Source organism: Anolis sagrei, chromosome 1 (genome assembly GCF_037176765.1).
Source record: "Anolis sagrei isolate rAnoSag1 chromosome 1, rAnoSag1.mat, whole genome shotgun sequence".
In the NCBI taxonomy this organism is placed as follows: Eukaryota; Metazoa; Chordata; class Lepidosauria; order Squamata; family Dactyloidae; genus Anolis; species Anolis sagrei.
The window spans coordinates 9,945,305-9,968,106 of NC_090021.1; the positions used below are offsets into that span (position 1 = coordinate 9,945,305).

The window sequence follows — 22,802 nt, forward strand, 5'->3', positions numbered from 1 at the left end:
CATACACTATATCTATATATAGTAATTGAATATAATATACTTATATTTACATTATATAGACACACTATACAGAGATAAATATATATATACACACATATATAATTACATTATATACATACACACACTATCTATATATCTATATATAGTAATTGCATATAATATACGTATATTTACATTATATATAATTACATTATACAGTCACACCATACATAGATATAAATATTATATATATATATATACATATATACAAAATATATAATTACATTATATATATATATATACACTATATCTATCTATATATAGTAATTAAATATATGTATATTTACTTTATATATAATTACATTATACAGTCACACCATACATAGATATAAATATTATATATATATATATATACAAATATATAATTACATTATATATATACACACTATATCTATCTATATATAGTAATTATATATATATATTTACATTATATATAATTACATTATATATACACACTAAACATAGATATAAATATAATATATATACACATATATAATTACATTATATATACACACTATATCTATATATATATAGTAATTGAATAATTACTTGAACTGAAACTCAGTAATTCCCGTATAGACTACTGCAACGCTCTCTACGTGGGGTTGCCTTTGAAGACAGCTCGGAAGCTACAAATAGTCCAACGATCGGCAGCCAGGTTGCTAACAGGAACGGCACTCAGGGAGCACACCACTCCACTGGCTGCCAATTTGCTACCGGGCACAATTCAAAGTGCTGGCTTTAGCCTTTAAAGCCCTAAACGGTTCTGGCCCGACCTATCTGTCCGAACGCATCACCCCCTATGAACCAATTAGGACATTAAGATCGTCCGGGGAGGCCCTGCTCTCGATCCCGCCAGCCTCACAAGCACGGCTGGCGGGGACGAGAGACAGGGCCTTCTCAGTGGTGGCCCCTCGGCTGTGGAACGCCCTTCCCGCAGACGTTAGATCGGCCCCCTCCCTGCTGGCGTTCAGGAGAAGAGTAAAGACCTGGCTCTTTGAACTTGAAATAATGGACGAGGAGATCGGATTATGATTTTACCGTTGAGTCGTGATGGATTAGTTATATAGATGTATAGATGTTATATTGATATTCTGTTGTATTGTTATATTGATGTAGTTGCTTTAGTTACTGTTTTAAATGCTAATGTTGTGCACTTTGTATATTGTCCTGGCTGTAAACCGCACTGAGTCGCCTACGGGCTGAGAGAGTGCGGTATACAAGTAAAGTAAATAAATAAATGAGTATATTTACATTATATATAATTACATTATATATGCACACTATACATAGATATAATATATACACTATATATATATATATATATATATATCACAATATCTATGTATAGTAATTGAAACCCAAAGTTAGGAATTATATATGGCTGTGAAAATTGGACAGTAAAGAAAGTTTCTAGGAATAGAATGAATTAACCATATGCATCTACACTTCACATTTAATGCAGTTTGATACCACTTTAGCTGGCATGGCTGAGTGTTATGGGATCCTGGAAGAGAAGACTACAAGCCTTGTCTTGCAAAACTACAACTCTCATAGCAGATAAAGCCTGAATTCCAAAATGAGCCCACAGTATAGCAGATCTCCCTTAATGGGCGTCGCTTGTTATCCCGAAGTGTCTGCCTCTTCGCCGCTTCTGTGCTCTCCCCCTTCTCTTTGATCAGGGCGTGTCTTTCTTGGAGTTGTCAACCCATTGAAAAGAGTCCCGCCGAAGCCGACCTGAGCTTGGTCATATTGACAAGCCAAGCAACCAATGACCGGGGGGGGGGGAGGGGGCGGGGAATTGTGGACGCCGGCCAATCAGAGAGCGAAGGGAAAGAAAGCGCGCGCCGAATTGAGCGCGAGCTTGGAGAGGGGGGAAAAAAGGTGAAGGAAACTCCAGCTTTGTCATTGGCTGGTGACTCGACCAATGACCGCCGAGGACCTGAGCGCTGGCCAATCAGAGACCGGGGGGAGAAAAGGCGCGCTCTGAGGGAGAGTTTCAAACGGAGTTTCAGAGAGAAAGCTCAGGAGAAAGTTCTATTTGGCTCCTTGTCCTGAGGTAAATATCAGGTAGGTTTCTATACTTTTACTAGCCGTCCCCTGCCACGCGTTGTTGTGGCCCACATGGGGGTTCTGTGTGGAAGGTTTGACCAAATTCTATCATTGGTGGGGTTCAGAAGGCTCTGTGACTGTAGGTGAACTATAAATCCCAGCAACTACAACTCCCAAATGTCAAGATTCTATTTTCCCCAAACTCCACCAGTGTTCACATTTGGGCATATTGAGGATTCATGTAGAGTTTGGTCCAGATCCATCATTCTTTGAATCCACAGTGCTCTCTGAATGTAGGTGAACTACAACTCCCAAACTCAACGTCAATGCCCACCAAACCCTTCCTTTGTTTTCTGTTGGTCATGGGAGAACTGTGTGCCACGTTTGGTTCAATTCCATCGTTGGTGGTGTTCAGAATACGCTTTGATTGTAGGTGAACTATAAATTCCAGCAACTACACCTCCCAAATGACAAAATCCATTTTTGAGTGATGGCCACTCCTTGGGTTAGTAGGTGTCTTGTGTCCCAATTTTGTGTCAATTCGTCCAGTGTTTTTTGAGTTACGTTAATCCCACAAATAAACATTATATAGATACTAGCCATCCCCTGCCACGCGTTGCTGTGGCCCACATGGGGGTTCTGTGTGGGAGGTTTGGCCCAATTCTATTATTGGTGGGGTTCAGAATGCTCTCCGATTGTAGGTGAACTATAAATTCCAGCAACTACAACTCCCACATGTCAAGATTCTATTTTCCCCAAACTCCACCAGTGTTCACATTTGGGCATGTTGAGTATTTGTGCCAAGTCTCGTCCAGATCCATCATTGTTTGAGTCCACAGTGATCTCTGGATGTAGGTGAACTACAACTCCAAAACCAAAGGACACTGCCCACCAAACCCTTTCAGTATTTTTTGTTGATCATGGGAGTTCTGTGTGCCAAGTTTGGTTCAATTCCATTGTTGGTGGAGTTCAGAATGCTCTTTGATTGTAGGTTTACTATAAATCCCAGCAACCACACCTCCCAAATGACAAAATCCATTTTTTGAGTGATGGTCACTCCTTGGCTTAGTTAAGTGTCTTGTGTCCAAATTTGGTGTCAATTTGTCCAGTGGTTTTTGAGTTATGTTAATCCAACAAACGAACATTACATTCTTATTTATATAGATATTCCAGCATGTTTAGCTAGTAAAGGGAACCAAGCAGCTCCTATTATTGTTGATTATTATTAACGTAAATATTCCTAATTTATAGACCCTTTACAAAGGATATGGCTGCGGTTACCCCAAGAAAACGCAAACGGAGTTCTGATGGGTAAGATGTCCATTGTAAAATCACTAGAAACAACTGAATGTTCTTTTTATCTTTCTGATTAAATGTATATCTGGGGATACAGTTTATTTGGACTGAAATGCGTAAAATAGATTTTCGACACATAAGGTAAAATATTGGTTATTCAGTATAATCCCCAAATTCATGAGCCTGCTATCCACAGCATCATTTATCCACTTTGGACAAAGTAGGCCCCTTTTAGGCATTTTCTATGGTCTGCAGCACAACTATGCTATTCCTGGGCCAGAAGTCCTTCATTTCAGTAGAGTTACACTCTTATGCACAAATTTGCCTACACACACTAGTCTGGGATTATATCTTGCACAGATACAAGTGTCATAAGGTCTTTATTGCATGTTTTGAGATTTCCCCATTTCAAATTATTGTATAGTTACAGTAGAGTCTCTCTTATCCAACCTTCGCTCATCCATCCATTGCAGTCTGCCTCCCACCTGGATCCACCGCTGTTTCAATACATTGCAATGTTTCGGTGCTAAATTCATAAATGCAGTAATTACTGCATATCGTTACTATGTACTGAACTGCTTTTTCTATTGATTTGTTGTAAAACATGATATTTTGGTGCTTAAATTGTAAATTCATAACGTAATTTAATGTTTAATAGGCTTTTCCTTCATCCCTCCTTATTATCCAACATTTTGCTTATCCAACGTTCTGTCAGTCTGTTTAGATTGGATAAGCGAGACTCTACTGTATATTCCTTTTTAAATAATAATAGTGATGATGATGATAATAATAATAATAATAATAATAGACAAGAAGCAACTGGAAAAGCTTATACATGAGGATTTAAAAATCGAACTGCAAAGTCTCTGGCACAAGCCAGTCAAGGTGGTCCTAGTGGTGATCGGCACTCTGGGTGCAGTGCCTAAAGACCTTGGCCTGCACTTAAAAACAATCAGTGCTGACAAAATTACCATCTGTCAGCTGCAAAAGGCCACCCTACTCGGATCTGCAAGCATTATTCACCGATACATCACACAGTCCTAGACATTTGGAAAGTATCTGATGTGTGATCAAATACAAAAGAGAGCATAGTGATCATGTTTCCTGTGTACTAATCTTGTTGTGCCGAGCGCAGTCTGTTCAGCGCCTTCCGAGTTGCCCAGTCTTCTGAGTGCCCAGGGGGGAGTCTCTCATCTGGTATCAGCCATGGATTGAGGTGCTGGGTTTGGGCCTGCCACTTTTGGACCCTCGCTTGCTGAGGTGTTCCAGCGAGTGTCTCTGTAGATCTAAGAAAATTATGTCTTGATTTAAGTTGTTGACGTGCTGGCTGATAGCCAAACAGGGGATGAGCTGGAGATGTCTCTACCTTGGTCCTTTCACTATTGGCTGCTACTTCCCAGCGGATGTCAGGTGGTGCAATACTGGCTAAGCAGTGTAATTTCTCCAGTGCTGTAGGGCGCAGACACCCTGTGATGATGCAGCATGTCTCATTAAGAGCCACATCTACTGTTTTAGCATGGTGAGATGTGTTCCACACTGGGCATGCGTACTCAGCAGCAGAGTAGCACAGCGCAAGGGCAGATGTCTTCACTGTGTCTGGTTGTGATCCCCAGGTTGTGCCGGGGGGCGGGGGTGGTGCTCATCTCCATCTTTAAGCTGAAGAGCCGGTGTTGTCCGTAGATACCTCCAAGGTCATCATAGATCTAAAATGATAAGATTACAACAAGCCATTTTTGAGATAGCTTTAAATCCTTGGTAGTGCATATCCTAAATGAAACTTGCAGTAGGTAGCCAAATTCATTCAGAAATGTGTAAAAAGTGCAATATTAATATGTTTTGTAGCTTGCAGTTAACACATGGGAACCCTGTGAAAAAACTGATGATGGAGTTCACCGAAGGGCTACCTGCAGCGAAGGTGTCTTGGGATCAAAATTGTGCGTCTCCAATAAAGCCAACATCTGCTTTCCTAGATAACGATAAAGAAAACCACTTCTCGCCGCAAAGGTCAGCTGCATCACAGAAACTTGACGTTTCGCCCCTGCAGACTGCCCACGTGCCACAGAGAACGCAGAGAGGTTCCCCCCAGACAACATCCCCAGAGTCTGGTACCAAATGTCGTTCTGTTGTGCCCGCCGGTTCATTTTACAGCAAAGGCAAGCAATTTCTCAATATTTTAGAGCGGAAGCTAACAAATGAAAGCCAACCCCTTGCACAAGGAAATGATAATGGAAACCTTCCAGTCACCAGCAGAACAGAGACAGCCCAGGTGAAAATGCAGACAACCAAGATGTCCAGCTTAAAAACATACAAGCGCCCGGCTGCTTCAAAGCAACCCAAGGCTTTGCCCAAAAACACTAAGAAAACCAAATTGGAGATTGCTCCTCCCAAGGGAAAAGAGAATGCTAGCTGTCCTACAGAAAAGAAAATGGAGGGCTCTTTCAAGGTCTTAAGCACGAAATTCAAGCCTGTACTGAAACTCCAGACAGGGGCGGCATTCTTTACCGCTGGAAGGAAAGGGAACTCTGCTTCTAAGAAAGGGCTGTCATCCCCACCACACTTTCCCAAGATGGAAGTCAAAGAGAAGCCGGAGAGTCTTCTGAAACAAGCCAAGCTCAACTTGCCCACTAAAAACAAAGCAACTGAAGATGGCAGGAAAGGAAACGGTGCCACAGAAATTGAAAAAGAGGAGAAACCTAATCACGTGGGGAAGGATGAGATGCTGACCCACAGTCCTAGTCAAAATTTGGAGAACGTGTCTGAATCAAGCCTGCTGAATCCTGAGCCCCAGACTTCTCAATCTGTTGCCTTGAAGGTGCGGGATCTAAAGGAAACTGAGGCTACGAACCAGGTAGGTAAAATGAATCTGAGAAAAGCTGATACGTTAAGGGCTTTCACCACTGGGAAAATGTAAACAGATGGAGAATGGCCTATGTAGTAATAATAATAATAATAATAATAATAATAATAATAAACTTTATTTACAGTCTAAGGCTTTCATGGCCGGGATCACTGGGTTGTTGTAGGTTTTTCCGGGCTATATGGCCATGTTCTGGAGGCAATTTTTCTCCTGACGTTTCGCCTGCATCTATGGCAAGCATCCTCAGAGGTAGTGAGGTCTGTTGGAAGTAGGAAAAATGGGTTTATATATCTGTGTAAGGACTTTTGTCTGCTGGGGCTAGGTGTGAATGTTTCAGCTGATCACCTTGATTAGCATTCAATGGCTTGGAAGTGCCTGGGGGGAATCTTTTGTTGAGAGTGATTTTATGTGCCTGTTTGTTTCCCCTCTGTTGTTTTGCTGCTGTAATTTTAGAGTTTTTTTAGTACTGGTAGCCAGATTTTGTTCATTTTCATGGTTTTTTTCCTTTCTGTTGAAATTGTCCACATGCTTGTGGATTTCAGTGGCTTCTCTGTGTAGTCTGACATGGTGGTTGTTGGTGTGGTCCAGCACTTCTGTGTTCTCAAATAATATGCTGTGTCCAGGCTGGTTCATCAGGTGCTCTGCTATGGCTGATTTCTCTGGTTGGAGTAGTTTGCAGTGCCTTTCATGTTCCTTGATGTGTGTCTGGGCACAACAAAACAAAACAGCAAAACAACAGAGGGGAAACAAACAGGCACATAAAATCACTCTCAACAAAAGATCCCCCCCAGGCACTTCCAAGCCATTGAATGCTAATGTCCTTTGACCAGTAGCTGGCCATTTGGAGTGCCTCTGGTGTTACTATAAGAAAGTCCTCCATTGTGCATGTAGCAGGGCTCAGGTTGCATTGCAGTAGGTGGTCAGTGGTTTGCTCTTCTCCACACTCACATGTCGTGGATTCCACTTTGTAGCCCCATTTCCTAAGGTTGGCTCTGCATCTTGTGATGCCAGAGCGCAGTTTGTTCAGTGCCCTCCAAGTCGCCCAGTTTTCTGTGTGCCCAGGGGGGAGTCTCTCCTTTGGTATCACCCATTGATTGAGTCATTGATATCAGCCATTGATTAGTTCTGGTTTTGAGCCTGCCACTTTTGGACTCTTGCTTGCTGAGGTGTTCCAGCCAGTGTCTTTGTAGATCTTAGAAAACTATTTATTGATTTAAGTCGTTGACGTGCTGGCTGACACCCAAACGGGATGAGCTGGAGATGTCACTGCCTTGGTTCTTTCACTATTGGCTGCTACTTCCCGGCGGATGTCAGGTGGTGCAATACCGGCTGAGCAGTGTAATTTCTCCAGTGGTGTAGGGTGCAGACACCCCATGATAATGCGGCATGTCTCATTAAGAGCCACATCCACTGTTTTAGTGTGGTGAGATGTGTTCCACACTGGGCATGCATACTCAGCAGCAGAGTAGCATAGCGCAAGGGCAAATGTCTTCACTGTGTCTGGTTGTGATCCCCAAGTTGTGCCAGTTAGCTTTCATATGATATTGTTCCTAGCACCCACTTTTTGCTTGATATTCAGGCAGGATAATAAAATAAGTAAAAACATAAAAGTACAATAAAACAGTGCAAAGTAACAAAATGAAAATCAAACGCAGTGGGCAGGCCAAACGTACGGCATAAAATGATAAAACCCTGGATGAGATAATAATTTAAAAAGGTATCTTTTTAAGGAAGAAGTTCGTAGGGACCGAATAGTGGAGACAGCCCTTCAGAAAGGTGGAGGGAAATGCAATATGAGGACCACATTATGGGATGAACAACAAGAAAGAAGTATATGGTCACGGGTGGGAGAAAGAACTCTTGTCTGCTTGAGGCAAGTGTGAATGTTGCAATTGGCTACCTTGATTAGCATTGAATGGCATTACAGCTTCAAGGCCTGGCTGCTTCCTGCCTGGGGGGGATCCTTTGTTGGGAGGTGATTAGCTGTCCCTGATTGTTTCTTGTCTGAATTTCCTGTGTTTTCTGAGTGTTCCCCTTTATTTACTGTCCTGATTTTGGAGGCTTTTTAAAATACTGGCAGCCAAATTTTGTTCACTTTCATGGTTTCCTCCTTTCTGTTGAAATTGTCCACTTGCTCGTGGATTTCAATGGCTTCCCTGTGTAGTTGATAGAGTGATTCTACAATTCTGCATTCTCATATAATTCTGTATTTTCTAAAATCAGGACTGTAAATAATGAGCAACACTAAAAAAGCCTGTGAATTTCTTGATTTTGGCTTCTCTCTCCCATTAAACTCCAAGCAGCCTGTTTAGCTTCCTTTAGTATTTTTCTGGCATTTGAAACACATGCTAGCTAGACACAGATAGATATGCTTCTTTTCAGCAAATGTTACTGCATCTCTCTTCACAGCAACCTTTGGAATGTTTATGCGATTTGCTTTATTTAACAAAATATATCATATTCACAGGACTTAGAAGAAATGTCAAAACAATCATCCAGAGCGGTGAACAAGGATGAGAATACCTCTTCCACTAAACCTTCTAATGAGATTCACCAAGGTAAATATATATAATTAAGATCACAGTGGCTCAGCGGGTAAACTGCTAAACTGGGACGGCGTGAGCTACTGTCATTAGCCCCAGCTTCTGCCAACCTAGCAGTTTGAAAACCTGCAAATGTGAGTAGATCAATAGGCACGGCTCATGCAGTCATGCAGGCCACATGTCCTAGGAGGTGTCTACAGACAACACCGGCTCTTCGAATTAGAGATGGAGATGAGCACCACCCGCCAGAGTCAGACATGACTAGACTTAATGTCAAGGGGAAACCTTTACCTAAGATCATGTCAGAATTTCAAATGCATATGTTTTAATCGGTTTTCGCTGCATTTTTAATACCATTGATATTTAATTCTGTTTTAATGTTTGTATATTTGTAGATTTTAAACTGGACTGAAATGTTTTTAATGTAAGCATTAGGCTTGGGTGATCAAGAAAAAAATTGGTTCTAAACTCGTTTCGTTTCTAGGGTGTGCTAGCGTTTCTAAATTCTGAGGACTTCCAAAATTTAAGATTTCACAATTTTGAAATTTCCAAAATTTCGTAAATTACAAATCGATTCGTTAATGGTGGAAGCGATTGCGCAGTATGCTAAAAAAAAACCTCCAAATGGGACAGGGGGAAGTTCTGAAGCTTCCCTCTCCCTCTGTTGTTGACTGTTGGTGTGATAAAACAAACAACTATATTATATTATATTATATTATATTATATTATATTATATTATATTATTATAATATTATGTTATTATATTATTGTATATTATATTATATTATACAATTATAATATAATAATATAGTAATAAAATATATAATAATATAATATAATAAAATATAATATATATATTATATTATTATTATATTATATATTATATTATAGTATTGTATATTAGAGTGAGGCAAGAAGAAGCATGAGGAAAGAGGAGGGAAGCAGCAGAGCAAAGGGACCGGAAGTGGGGTAAATGCGAGATTGTAAAACTTGCACCAGACATACGAAAATAATTATGAAATAATTACGAAAATTGGAAAAATTGTTTCGATTCTTAATTACTCCTCACACTATTCCTGCATGGTTCGATATTGGATCGTAAGCTAATTTAAATACGAATTAATAACGAATTACGAAATTAACGAACTGGATCGCCCAAGCCTAGTAAGCATCTTTGAGAGAATAAGCGGGGCATAAATAAATATAATAATATTAATAATAGCTTCATAGTCAGTTGTGTCCAATTCTGGGCACTGCAGTTGAAGAGGTGCCCAGGGGTGAGAAAGGCGGTATATCAATACTGTAAATTAATAAATAAGTGTTGACAAGCTGGAATGTGTCCAGAGGAGGGTGACTAAAATGATCACGGGTCTGGAGAACAAGCCCTATGAGGAGCGGCTTAAAGAGCTGGGCATGTTTATCCTGCAGAAGAGGAGGCTGAGCGGAAACATGAATATGTATGAAGATGTGAGGGGAAGTCATAGGGAGGAGGGAGGAAGCTTGTTTTTTGCTTCCCTGGAGACTAGGACACGGAACAATGGCTTCAAACTACAAGAAAGGAGATTCCACCTGAATATGAGGAAGAACTTCCTGGTTGTGAGAGCTGTTCTGTAGTGGAACTCGCTCTCTCTGCCTGGACTGTGGTAGAGGCTTTTAAACTGAGGCTGGATGGCCATCTGTTGGGGGTGCTTTGAATGTGATTTTCCTGCTTCTTAGCAGAATGGAGATGGACTGGATGGCCCATGAGGTCTCTTCCAACTCTTATGATTCTAACTGGATATTCCTTTCTCTTTAGGGTCAGCATACCGTGCTCATCCTTTGTGTAGCACACCCTTCAGCAACAAAAAGAGGTATGTCAATATTCATAAATAATGCAATAACAGAGAAGGATAGCACCGGGATTGTGGCACGGCTGTCTGAGTGTCAGCTGCATTAAGATCACTTCTGACCATAAGGTCATGAGTTCGAAGCCAGCCCGGGTCAGAGTGAGCTTCCGACCAATTGTGTAGCTTGTTGTTGACCTTTGCAACCCGAAAGACAGTTGCATCTGTCAAGTAGGAAAATTAGGTACCACCTATGTGGGGAGGCTAATTTAACTAATTTACGAGGCCATAAAAAAAAGACTCCAGCAAAAGCATGCGGGGAATGCGGAAGTGCTTCATCAGTGTCACAGATGGACGATGAAAGCGACAGCTCCCCTGGCGGCCAGAAAAAGTTAAATAGCCTCTGACTGTCTATTTCTGTTGTGTGTCTTTGGCATTGAATGTTTGCCATATATGTGTACATTGTAATCCGCCCTGAGTCCCCTGCGGGGTGAAAAGGACGGAATATAAATACTGTAAATAAATATAAATAATAAGTAAGGATAAGAGGTTTTTCTCACTGCATACTTTACCTTGACTAATAAATAGTGTGATTACATTTTCATCTACTTCTTTACTCATTTTTCCCCTCTGACAAAGAAAAATCTTAAATATATTTCAGGCCACGGGCTAATCATGAGGAGCAGCCAACAGTGGATGTACAAAACATCCCTGCTATACCAAGAACCAGCAAGAAGTCCAAGGAACTGAATAAAGGTTTAAAGGATCAGATGGTCATTGTGAGTACACTTATGTATTCGTATTGCTGTTACTATTACGAGAGCAATTGAAGCACTTGTTAACTCAAAGGAGCATTCTACTCCCCTTGTTTTACTGTTAAGTAAAACATGCCTTCTTTATGTTATGTGCTCTTCTAAGTATTGTACTGCTCTTTTTTAATGCTGTAGATCAGAGTTGTCAAACATCAGCTTTATGGCTGCCTCCAAAGTGACATTGAATCCATGGACAGAGGATCTGTGTATACAGAGGGCCAATTATTATTATTATTATTATTATTATTATTATTATTATTACATAATGGTTGTTGCTCATGGATTTGTGCCTCAAGTTTCCTATTTCGTTTATTTATTTATGACAATTATATGCCGCCCTTCTCACCGCAAAGGGGACTCAGAGTGGCTTACAAGTTATATGTAAACACAATATATTATATTATTAGCATAGCACAATATTAGTACTATACATTCCAATATTGTACTATATCACTATACTGTAATATTATTAGTAATATTACACATAACATGAAATATATAATTATTATATTTTTATTATTAGAATAATATTACAGTTTGGCTTCCCCTGATGTTATTGAATGACAGCTCCCACTCCCTTTTGAGGATGAGCCATGTGGACTGGGGACAATGGGAAATGCAACCTATTGCCTGGCTTGCTGTGAGTTTTCCAGGCTGTGTGGCCATGTTCCAGAAGCATTTTCATCTGATGTTTCGCCCAATATTAGTACTATACATTCCAATATTGTACTATATCACTATACTGTAATATTATTAGTAATATTACACATAACATGAAATATATAATTATTATATTTTTTATTATTAGAATATTATTACAATTTGGCTTCCCCTGATGTTATTGAATGACAGCTCCCACTCCCTTTTGAGGATGAGCCATGTGGACTGGGGATAATGGGAAATGCAACTTATTACCTGGCTTGCTGTGAGTTTTCCAGGTTCTGTGGCCATGTTCCAGAAGCATTCTTACCTGATCTTTCGCCCACATTTATGGCAGGCATACTCAAAGGTTGTGAGGTCTGTTGGAAACTAGACAAGTAGGGTTTATATATCTGGAATAATGTCTAGAGTGGAAGAAAGAACTCTTCTCTGCTTGAAGCAAGTGTGAATGTTGCAATTGGCCACCTTGATTAGCATTGAATGGCCTTGCAGCTTCAAAGCTGCCTGGTTGCTGCCTGGGGAAATCCTTTGTTGTGAGATGTTAGCTGGCCATGTTTGATTATCATCTGGAATTCCCCTGTTTTCTGAGAGTTATTCTTTATTTACTATCCTAATTTTGGAGTTTTTTTTAATGGTGGTAACCAGATTTTGTTCATTTTCATATTTTCCTCCTTTCTGTTAAAATTGTCCACATGCTTGTGGATTTCAAAGGCTTCTCTGTGTCTATCTGACATGGTAGTGGTCCAGCGTTCCTGTGTTCTCAAATAATATATTGTGTCCAGGCTGGTTCATCAGGTGCTCTGCTATGGCTGACTTCTCAGGCTGAGTTAGTCTGCAGTGCCTTTCATGTTCCTTGATTTGTGTTTGGGCAATGCTGCTTTTCGTGGCCATTCAATGCTAATCAAGGTGGCCATTTACAACATCCGCACTTTCCTCAAGCAGACAAGAGTTCTTTCTCCCGCCCTGGATATTCCACAAATATATACATCTCACTTTCCTAGTTTCCAACAGACTCCTCAACCTCTGAGGATGCCTGCCATAGATGTGGGTGAAACCTCAGGAAGGAATGCTTCTGGAACATGGTCATACAGCCTGGAAAACCTATTAGTACGTGTGGCTCTGGAGATCAGGAAAGGTTAAAGCACATTATAATGCCAATAATTCTTTCCACAAGCCTTATATCTCAATTCCAACCCCACTCTCCTGACTAAACAGAACAAACTGCAGCCTTCCAGATGTTACTATATCACAATTCCCATCAGCTCTAGTCCTGATGATGAGGAATACAGGAATTGTAGTTGTTTAAAATGGTTTGGTGGGTCGGATTTGGCCCACAGGCCTCAGGCGTGACACATGTACTGTTGATTATACTCATATGGTCCTTACCTTGGCAGGATGCTGGTCAAAAACATTTTGGTGCCACTGTCTGCAAATCTTGTGGCATGGTTTACTCCGCTGCCAATCCAGAGGATGAAGCCCATCATATCCAGTATCACCAGAGGTTACTCGAAGGAATAAGATATGTGGTAAGTTGGCCTTGACGAATTGACTTCTTGAATTTTGGCATGATTCCAGAAAATCAAGCTTCTAGAACACATCTTATCAAATGTAATGCAGCCAGGCAATGGCTAGGGAAGTGAGCATAGAGATTCAGTCTTGAGGTGGAAAATTCTGGTGATTGCTTAGTCCAATCTTTCTGGAGATTGGTTTATGTGTTACAGGTGGAGTCTCCCTTATCCAAAATGCTTGGGACCACAGGTTTTTAACATGTGATTTTATAGATGTATTAAACTATATTGTGCCCCTCCTTGAGCCGAAAGGAGAGGTGGATAATAAATAAATAAATACCATATATACTAAAGTATAAGCTGAAAAACTTTACTTTGTTATTATGATTATTATGATCTATTTAAACCTTTGTTTTAATCTTCGTTTTTAATTTTTGTGGTTTGTAATTTTACTTTGCCATTTTAATGATGATATTTTCAATTATCTTTTAACTTAATCAAGTTTGAATGTATGTTAGTTCACTGTTATGGGAGTCTTAGGATAGTGATTATTGTCTATTTGTGTACGTTTCTGTTTTTGTTTTTAATGTTGATACAGTCAGTGGAATAAAGCTTTGCTTTGCTTTGCCTGATTATTAATAATAATAATACTTTTATTATTTTACTCTATTATTGTTATTACATTTACATTATTGTACTCTATTATTATTATTATTATTATTATTACATTTATTATTTTACTCTGTTACTATATTTACATTATTTTGCTCTATTATTTTTATTACATTTATTATTTTACTGTATTGTAATTACATTTACATTATTTTACTCTTATTATTATTTATATCACATTTATTATTTTACTTTATTGTTATTCCATTATTTTACTCTTATTATTATTACATTTATTATTTTACTTTATTATTATTGTTATATTATTGTGATTGTGCTTATTGGAATGTTACTTTATGACTGTGTTTATTTTTTTTCTTTTCTTTCCTTTTATGTAATTTTGATGATGTTGTTTATTAGTATTGTTTATGCTCTGGTTTTATTTTGTTGTAATATGTTGTCCGGGCTTGGCCCCATGTAAGCCACTCCGAGTCCCCATTGGGGAGATGGTGGCGGGGTATAAATAAAGTTGATTATTATTATTATTATTATTATTATATTACATTTACTGTATATACTCGAGTATAAGTCTAATTTTTCAGCCCTTTTTTAAGGCTGAAATAGACCCTGTTAGAAATACATAATAAATGTATTTATATTATTGTTGTTATTGTTACATTGATCATTCTATGTTATTGTTTTTATTATTACATTTATTATTTTACTCTATTAGTACTGTTATTATTACATTTCCATTATTTTACTCTATTATTATTATTATTATTAGTAGTAGTAGTAGTAGTATTATTACATTTATTATTTTACTCTTATTTGCAAGCACATTTACACTGAAGAAGGTTAGAATGGTTTAATCAGAGTTCCGCAGTCTTATCTTAAATTATAGTTTTATGTAAATATTCAAAACATTTAATTACTGATGCCTCAATTAATATAATTGTATTGTATCTATTTTTATTTTGAAATTTACCAGTAGCTCCTGCATTTCCCACCCTCGGCTTATACTCGCGTCAAGACGTTTTCCCAGGTTTTTGGGTAAAATTTGGTGCCTCGGCTTATATTTGGGTCGGCCTATACTCGAGTATATACAGTACATTAGTTTCCTCTATTATTATTTTTATTACATTTATTATTTTACTCTATTATTTTTGGAAGGATATGTAAGCACATTTACATTGAAGAAGGTTAGAATAATGGTTTAATCAGAGTTGGACAATCTTATCTTAAATTACAGTTTTATGTAAATATTCAAAAACATTTAACCTACTGATGCCTAAATTAATATAATTTTATTGGTATCTATTTTTTTTTAATTTTGAAATTTACCAGTAGCTGCTGCATTTCCCACCCCCGGCTTATACTTGAGTCAATAAGTTTTCCCAGGTTTTTTGTGTTCAAATCAGCTTATATTCGGGTTGGCTTATACTTGAGTATATACAGTAATCTTTGGATTTTTGGAGACCTGTGTTTGCATATACATACATAGAATCATAGAATCCTAGAGTTGGAGGAGACCTCATGGGCTATCCAGTCCAACCCCCTGCCAAGAAGCAGGAATATTGCATTCAAATCACCCCTGACAGATGGCTATCCAGCCCCTGTTTAAAAGCTTCCAAAGAAGGAGCCTCCACCACACTCGGGGGCAGAGAGTTCCACTGCTGAACGGCTCTCACAGTCAGGAAGTTCTTCCTCATGTTCAGATGGAATCTCCTCTCACAGAGCTAAACATACACAGCTCCTTGTCCTGCTCCTCATTGGGTTTGACTTTTGTTTTGTAGTATTTTAGATTTCCAGATAAAGGAAACTAAACCTGGAATGCAGAAAGTTGGTGATAGAACTTAGTATTAAAAAACAACCAGTTTTCCTATTTCATTATAGCTTAGGTAAGTGTTTTGAGGTCCAACTGTGTACTCCAAGCTGTTAATAATATACATTCGTTTTCTCCTGTCATTTTCCGTCCCGTTGATAGAGCTGGAAGAATGAACACGTTGCTGCCGAATTTTGGGATGGGAAAATAGTCTTGATCAGGCAGAGCGATCCAAAGTATGCCACCAAAAAGGTACGGAACACAGTTTTCTCATAGTTTTTCTAGTCATGAGGTGAAATGATACTTGTTTGCCTCAAAACTCATGCCAATCTGTTTCAGGAATGATATGGGATTCTTGTATTTGAAGTGATTTTCTTTGCTGCTCACAAAATACTCTTGGTAAATTTTTAACTATTTCAGACTTTCCAGTGAAATGCTCCCCTCAACTAGAGTCTCAGCTTTATTGCTTCCACTGCTAACTCCTTCAAGTCATAGTAGAATCACAGAGTTGAAAGAGACCTTGTGGGTTATCCAGTCCAACCCCATTGTGCCAAGAAGCAGGAAAATTGCATTCAAAGCACCCCCAACAGGTGGCCATCCAGCCTCTGTTTAAAAGCCTCCAAAGAAGGAGCTTCCACCACACTCTTAAGGCAGAGAGTTCCACTGCTGAACAGATCTCACAGTCAGGAAGTTCTTCCTCATGTTCAGGTGGAATCTCCTTTCTTTCCTATAGTTTGAAGCCTTTGTTCTGCATCCTAGTCTCTAGGACAGCAGAAAACGAGCCTGCTCCCTCCTCCCTATGACTTCCCCTCACATATTTATACATGGCTATCATGTCTCCTCTCAGCCTTCTCTTCTGTAGGCTAAACATGCCCAACTCTTTAAGCCGCTCCTCATAGGGCTTGTTCTCCAGATCCTTGATCATTTTAGTCACCCTCCTCTGGGCACATTCCGAGTCAACCTCTCTCTTAAATTGTAGTGCCCAGAATTGAACAAAGTGTGGTTCCAGGTGTGGTCTGACCAAGCCAGAATAGTGGGGGAGCATGACTTCCCTGGATCTAGACAATAGACTTTTATTTATGAGGGCCAAAATCCCATTGGATTTTGCTTGTTATGCATTCTATATGCCATTTTTTTCTTCTCACAGGCCGAAGATGTTCGTCAGCTTGTCGATAGTGAACTTGGGTTTAAACAAGTGGTACTGACCTGTCCAACTCAGATTCAAACGTACCTATTTGTATCTAATGAAAAGAAGATAATTGGCTGTTTAATCGCTGAACCTGTCAGGCGGGTGAGTGGTTTGCTGCTGTGTAAATTGGAAATATAACCTGCTATGGCACCTCCAATGCTGAAAGAACCTTCCAAATGGAATTATGGAAGATGGAGTCATTCCTCTGAGACGTTATCTGGGATTCTGTGACTGACCAAAACTTTCATTATTGCTACTTTAGCAAATGACTAGCTTAGGTGCTCCGTGATGCCCTGGTTAGGATTTTGTAATGCTTCGTATTTTTCAAAACACTCATTGTTTGGTTCTTGTGGGTTTTTTCGGGCTATAGGGCCATGTTCTAGAGGCATTTCTCCTGACGTTTCGCCTGCATATGGCAGGCATCCTCAGAGGTAGTGAGGTCTGTTGGAATTAGGACAATGGGTTTATATATCTGTGGAATGGCTGGTGTGGGGCAAAGAGCTCTTCTCTGCTGGAGCTAGGTGTGAATGTTTCAACTGACCACCTTCATTAGCATTTGAAGGCCTGGCTGAGCCTGGGAAAATCTTTTGTTGAGAGGTGTTAAGATGTGCCTGGTTGTTTCCTCTCTGCTGCAATGCTGGACCACACCAACAACCACCATGTCAGACTACACAGAGAAGCCATTGAAATCCACAAGCATGTGGACAATTTCAACAGAAAGGAGGAGACCATGAAAATGAACAAAATCTGGCTACCAGTATTAAAAAACTCTAAAATTGCAACAGCAAAACAGCAGAGAGGAAACAACCAGGCACATCTTAACACCTCTCATATAGCCCGAAAAAACCTACAACAACCCTATAGTTTAGGTTTCTTGCCTTTTCATTTAACTTGGACACACCTGTCTTATTTTTTCCTAGGCTTTCCGGGTGCTTTCAGAGCCCACGACAGCTCTGGATTCTCCCAATAAGAGCGGCCTGGAGCCTCAGCGTGTTTGGTGCTGTTCGACGGAGCCGGAGAATGTCTTCTGCGGAATCAGCCGAATCTGGGTCTTCAGCCTGATGAGGAGGAGGCACGTCGCCAGCCGCATGGTGGATGTGCTCAGGTGAAGCATCGCATCTCACTACCAGCATTAACTGTCAGAATAGTATTAGTAGCTGGCAGAATGTCTCAGCCCCTTTTACTCTTGGTGTGATAAAAACTCAAAGCATACAAATAAGTCTGTTGCTTTAAGTAGAAACAAAAATATAGTTCTATTCACTGTAGATCAAAAACGCAAAGCAAAACAGAAGAATTGATCTCATCAATATGCAACAAATAATATATCCAGTGAGTCTTCTTCTTTACACGACAATATTCAAAAACATAGCAAAATAATACAGGTTATCAGTAGAATGTTCTTATCTTGCCATAAATATAAATGACATAAATGGCAGCCAGATTGCTAACAGGAGCGGTGCTCAGGGATCGTACAACTCCTCTGTTGCGCCAGCTCCACTGGCTGCCAGTTTGCTACCAAGCACAATTCAAAGTGCTGGCTTTAGCCTATAAAGCCCTAAACGGTTCTGGCCCAACTTACATGTCCAAACACATCTCCCCTTATGAACCATCTAGGATCTTAAGATCGTTACCACCTTCGTCACAAGTACGTTTGGTGGAGACAAGAGACGGGGCCTTCTTGGTGGGGGTGGCCCCTCGGCTGTGGAATGCCCTCCCTATAGATATTAGATCGGCCACTTCCCTTTTAACATTCCGGGGAAAAAAGTCAAGACATGCCTTTTTGAACAAACATTTGCAAATGTAGAGTAATTGACACAGGAAAATGGAACGACTAGACAATGAGTCCAGACAACGTTTTTAACAAGGAGACACTATGAATTTATATTTTATTGATGTGTTTAGTTTTTATTATATGTTTTTAATTGTATTTATCACAGTGTAAGCATTGAGTTTTGCCCTGTTAATCGCCTTGAGTCGCCTACGGGCTTTTATTTGTCATGTCAGGGCAACCAGTCAATTATATTACATTTTTAACAGAACAAAGCAAACAAACAGACAAAACACAAAATTTGTGAGTTTGGTAGTTGATTAAATGTCCTTTGACCAGTAGCTGGCCACTTGGAGTGCTTCCGGTGTTGCTGCAAGAAGGTCCTCCATTGTGCATGTGGCAGGGCTCAGGTTGCATTGCAGTAGGTGGTCGGTGGTTTGCTCTTCTCCACACTCGCATGTCGTGGATTCCACTTTGTAGCCCCATTTCTGAAGGTTGGCTCTGCATCTCGTGGTGCCAGAGCGCAGTCTGTTCAGCGCCTTCCAAGTCGCCCAGTCTTCTGTGTGCCCAGGGGGGAGTCTCTCATTTGGTATCAGCCATGGATTGAGGTTCTGGGTTTGAGCCTGCCACTTTTGGACGCTCGCTTGCTGAGGTGTTCCAGCGAGTGTCTCTGTAGATCTTACAAAACTATTTCTAGATTTAAGTCGTTGACGTGCTGGCTGATACCCAAACGGGATGAGCTGGAGATGTCTCTGCCTTGGTCCTTTCACTATTGGCTGCTACTTCCCGGCGGGTGTCAGGTGGTGCAACAGCCAATGATTTCTTCAGCTCAAACAAGCCATCAAGCTAAGCCAAACGCAAAGCTTGCAAACCTAGTGCCTTGTTATATACTGAAGCAGATAACACACCCAATTACTGAGAAAAAGCCTGTTGTAAACCTGTACTAGCAACATTAACCACATCACACATTTCCTTTATGAACCACGTCTGGCATGCATACAGTTTCACAGGTGTAGAGTTAAACCAAGAAGTCTACTGTACACCATCTAGGTCAGGCATGGGCAAACTTTGGGTCTCCAGGTGTTTTGGAATACGCTCCCACAATTCCTAACAAAAATACCTGCCTTTATATATCAATAGGCAAATGGAGCTTGTAGTTGGTCTCTGAGGTGCGACAAGACCCCTTCGGATCTTCATATTTGTAGTTTTTGCAAACCTTAAGCAACCCATTGTACATTAATTGCAAGTTGTAATAAGTGCAAAGGGGACTGAATAGTTGGTGTGCACTGATCAAATTGTTTTCTCTTCCAGGCGAACGTTCTGCTTTGGCTCTTACCTAAGCACCGATGAAATTGCCTTTTCAGATCCTACACCAGATGGCAAGCTATTTGCCATCAGGTATTGCCAGACGCCCAACTTCCTTGTTTATAATTTCCTCAGTTAAGACCTTTTCCAAACGACGAGAGCTTGCCCCTCCTCACAGGGATTGATCCTACTTTTGAAATAGATACCTGTTGCCATTTTGCTTGTGCTCTGTTCTGGATTTTAATATTGTAAGTAACGTCAATTGGAAATTGTACTTTTAAAATGTTTTAATTCTGGAAGTTAGAACTTCTGAAGTTTATCTTAAGGTTTTGATCATATGAAAGGTTCTCTAGCTGCACCTAATGTTTGTTTCAGCAATTCATAATATTTGCTACCGCTAGCAATCAACTCTTTTGTGTTTTGATTGCTTGTTGTGTTAAGAAAGTATCTCTGTTATACTAAGGAAACTCTGCTTTGTGGAAAGAGGGGGCGGGATATGGAGGTGTTAATGCTGCTATGTACTAGTTGACCTTTATTTTTATTTGTTTGCACCTGTTAGCACTGGGGTTGGTTCTGTAGCTCTGACATGTTGGATGCAAATCCAAAAGCTGTGCAGATTGTGCCTGCAAACCAGTGTGATTCTTGCACTAAATCTTGTTAGACTCAGTCTGGACAAATAAATATTTGCGTGTTTTAGTCTGGTGTTGTGTGTTTATTGATATTTGGAAACAAAAATACAATACAGCCCAGTCTGCAAATAGAGTTACCCTTGTTGATCAGGCATGGGCAGTGTGCTTTGCAAGTATTATTTATTTTTATTATTTATTTACAGTTCTTATATTCCGCCCTTCTCACCCCACAGGGGACTCAGGGCGGATTACAGTAAACACATATATGGCAAACATTCAATGCCAGTTTGACAAACAACGTTTAACAGACAAATACACCAAGGCTATTTAACATTTTTTCTGGCCGCCAGGGGAGCTGCTGCTTTTCATCGTCCATCAACGACACCGATGAAGTTCTTCCGCATTCCACATTCCCCGGAGTCTTTTTTCTTTATGGCCTCATAAATTAGTTAAATTTAGCCTCCCCACACTTTAAGGTGGTACCTAATTTTCCTACTTGACAGATGCAACTGTCTTTCGGGTTGCAAAGGTTGACAACGGGCTACACAATGGCTGGACACCCACTCCAGCCCGGGCTGGCTTCGAACTCATGACCTTTTGGTCAGAGTGATCTTAATGCAGCTGACACTTAGCCAGCTGCGCCACAATTCCGGTGTACCTGGAGAAAACTACATATCTCGAGGGCTCGATACTGCATGAAGCCAGAGTGTAAGAGGACTCTTTTGCAGATGGATTCCACTTGATTTCTGAAAGAATGGGATGAACATCATATGATAGGGCCTGTTGGGAATCAAGTTCAAAGCATCTTCAAAATGGAGCAAAATATATTTTTTTAATATTTTATTGATTTTAATTATAAAAACATAAACATACAGGGAAAGAGGGGGAATATTTTGTAGAAAATAGAAAAATAGGATTTTTCTTCCTCTAAAGAAAGAGTAGGGGGGAGGGGGAACCACTGCCCCACACGCTTTAAAAAGTTTGTCGACTTCCGCTCTTCCTTCTTGAGCCATTCTATCTATTATTTATTAAAGTAACAACTTACTCAGTTTTAGTTCTTATAACCAAGAGGAGAGTAAACTCCCTCTACTTCTTCTATGTATCTTAAACCTTGTCTTTGCTTCAACGTTCAGATTTCAAATATTCTTCAAAATTGTATTGTCGAAGGCTTTCATGGCTGGAATCACTAGGTTCTTGTGGGTTTTTTCAGGCTATATGGCCATGTTCTAGAGGCATTTCTCCTGACGTTTCGCCTGCATCTATGGCAAGCATCCTCAGAGGTAGTGAGGTCTGTTGGAATTAGGACAATGGGTTTATATATCTGTGGAATGGCTGGGGTGGGGCAAAATCTGGCTACCAGTATTAAAAAACTCTAAAATTACAACAGCAAAACAACACAGAGGAAACAACCAGGCACATCTTAACACCTCTCAACAAAAGATTTTCCCAGGCTCAGCCAGGCCTTCAAATGCTAATGAAGGTGGTCAGGTGAAACATTCACACCTAGCTCCAGCAGGGAAGAGCTCTTTGCCCCACCCCAGCCATTCCACAGATATATAAACCCATTGTCCTAATTCCAACAGACGTCACTACCTCTGAGGATGCTTGCCATAGATGCAGGCGAAACGTCAGGAGAAATGCCTCTAGAACATGGCTCTATAGCCCGAAAAAACCCACAAGAACCTAGATTCTTCAAAATTCTTCCATTCTGTTTTTTTCATTCCTTTCCTGTTATTTTGTCTTAACCAGAAAGTCAGTTCATCCATATCTCTTATTTCTATTATTTTGTCCAACCATTCTTCGAGGGTATTTTTTCTTGTTTCCAGTTTTTTGCAAAAATTATTCTGGCTGCTGTAATGAAGTTTGTAAAGAGTTTTTAATTGT

At 40.0% G+C, this 22,802-nt stretch overlaps 1 protein-coding gene across 2 annotated transcripts; it reads left to right on the top strand.

Moving 5' to 3' along the window:
- The first annotated feature begins 1,939 nt into the window (after positions 1-1,939).
- On the top strand, positions 1,940-20,985 carry ESCO2 (establishment of sister chromatid cohesion N-acetyltransferase 2). Of its 2 annotated transcripts, none has more exons than XM_060754648.2 (11): positions 1,940-2,098; positions 3,343-3,402; positions 5,230-6,235; positions 8,712-8,802; positions 10,583-10,637; positions 11,272-11,389; positions 13,477-13,608; positions 16,190-16,279; positions 17,175-17,318; positions 18,137-18,321; positions 20,296-20,985. In XM_060754648.2, the coding sequence occupies exons 2-11, from the start codon at positions 3,359-3,361 to the stop codon at positions 20,426-20,428; spliced, it is 1,998 nt and encodes a 665-aa protein (XP_060610631.2). In that variant the 5' UTR covers positions 1,940-2,098; positions 3,343-3,358; the 3' UTR covers positions 20,429-20,985. The 2 variants fall into 2 exon arrangements, with proteins under 2 accessions (XP_060610631.2, XP_060610629.2); XM_060754646.2 differs by having other exon boundaries at positions 2,050-2,109.
- Positions 20,986-22,802: the final 1,817 nt, after the last annotated feature.

Coding starts and splice junctions, on each gene's coding strand:
- ESCO2 (XM_060754648.2), top strand. CDS start 3,359: ATGGCTGCGGTTACCCCAAGAAAACGCAAACGGAGTTCTGATGG. Junction 6,236..8,711: donor AAACTGAGGCTACGAACCAG/GTAGGTAAAATG, acceptor TCATATTCACAG/GACTTAGAAGAAATGTCAAA. Junction 13,609..16,189: donor TCGAAGGAATAAGATATGTG/GTAAGTTGGCCT, acceptor TCCCGTTGATAG/AGCTGGAAGAATGAACACGT.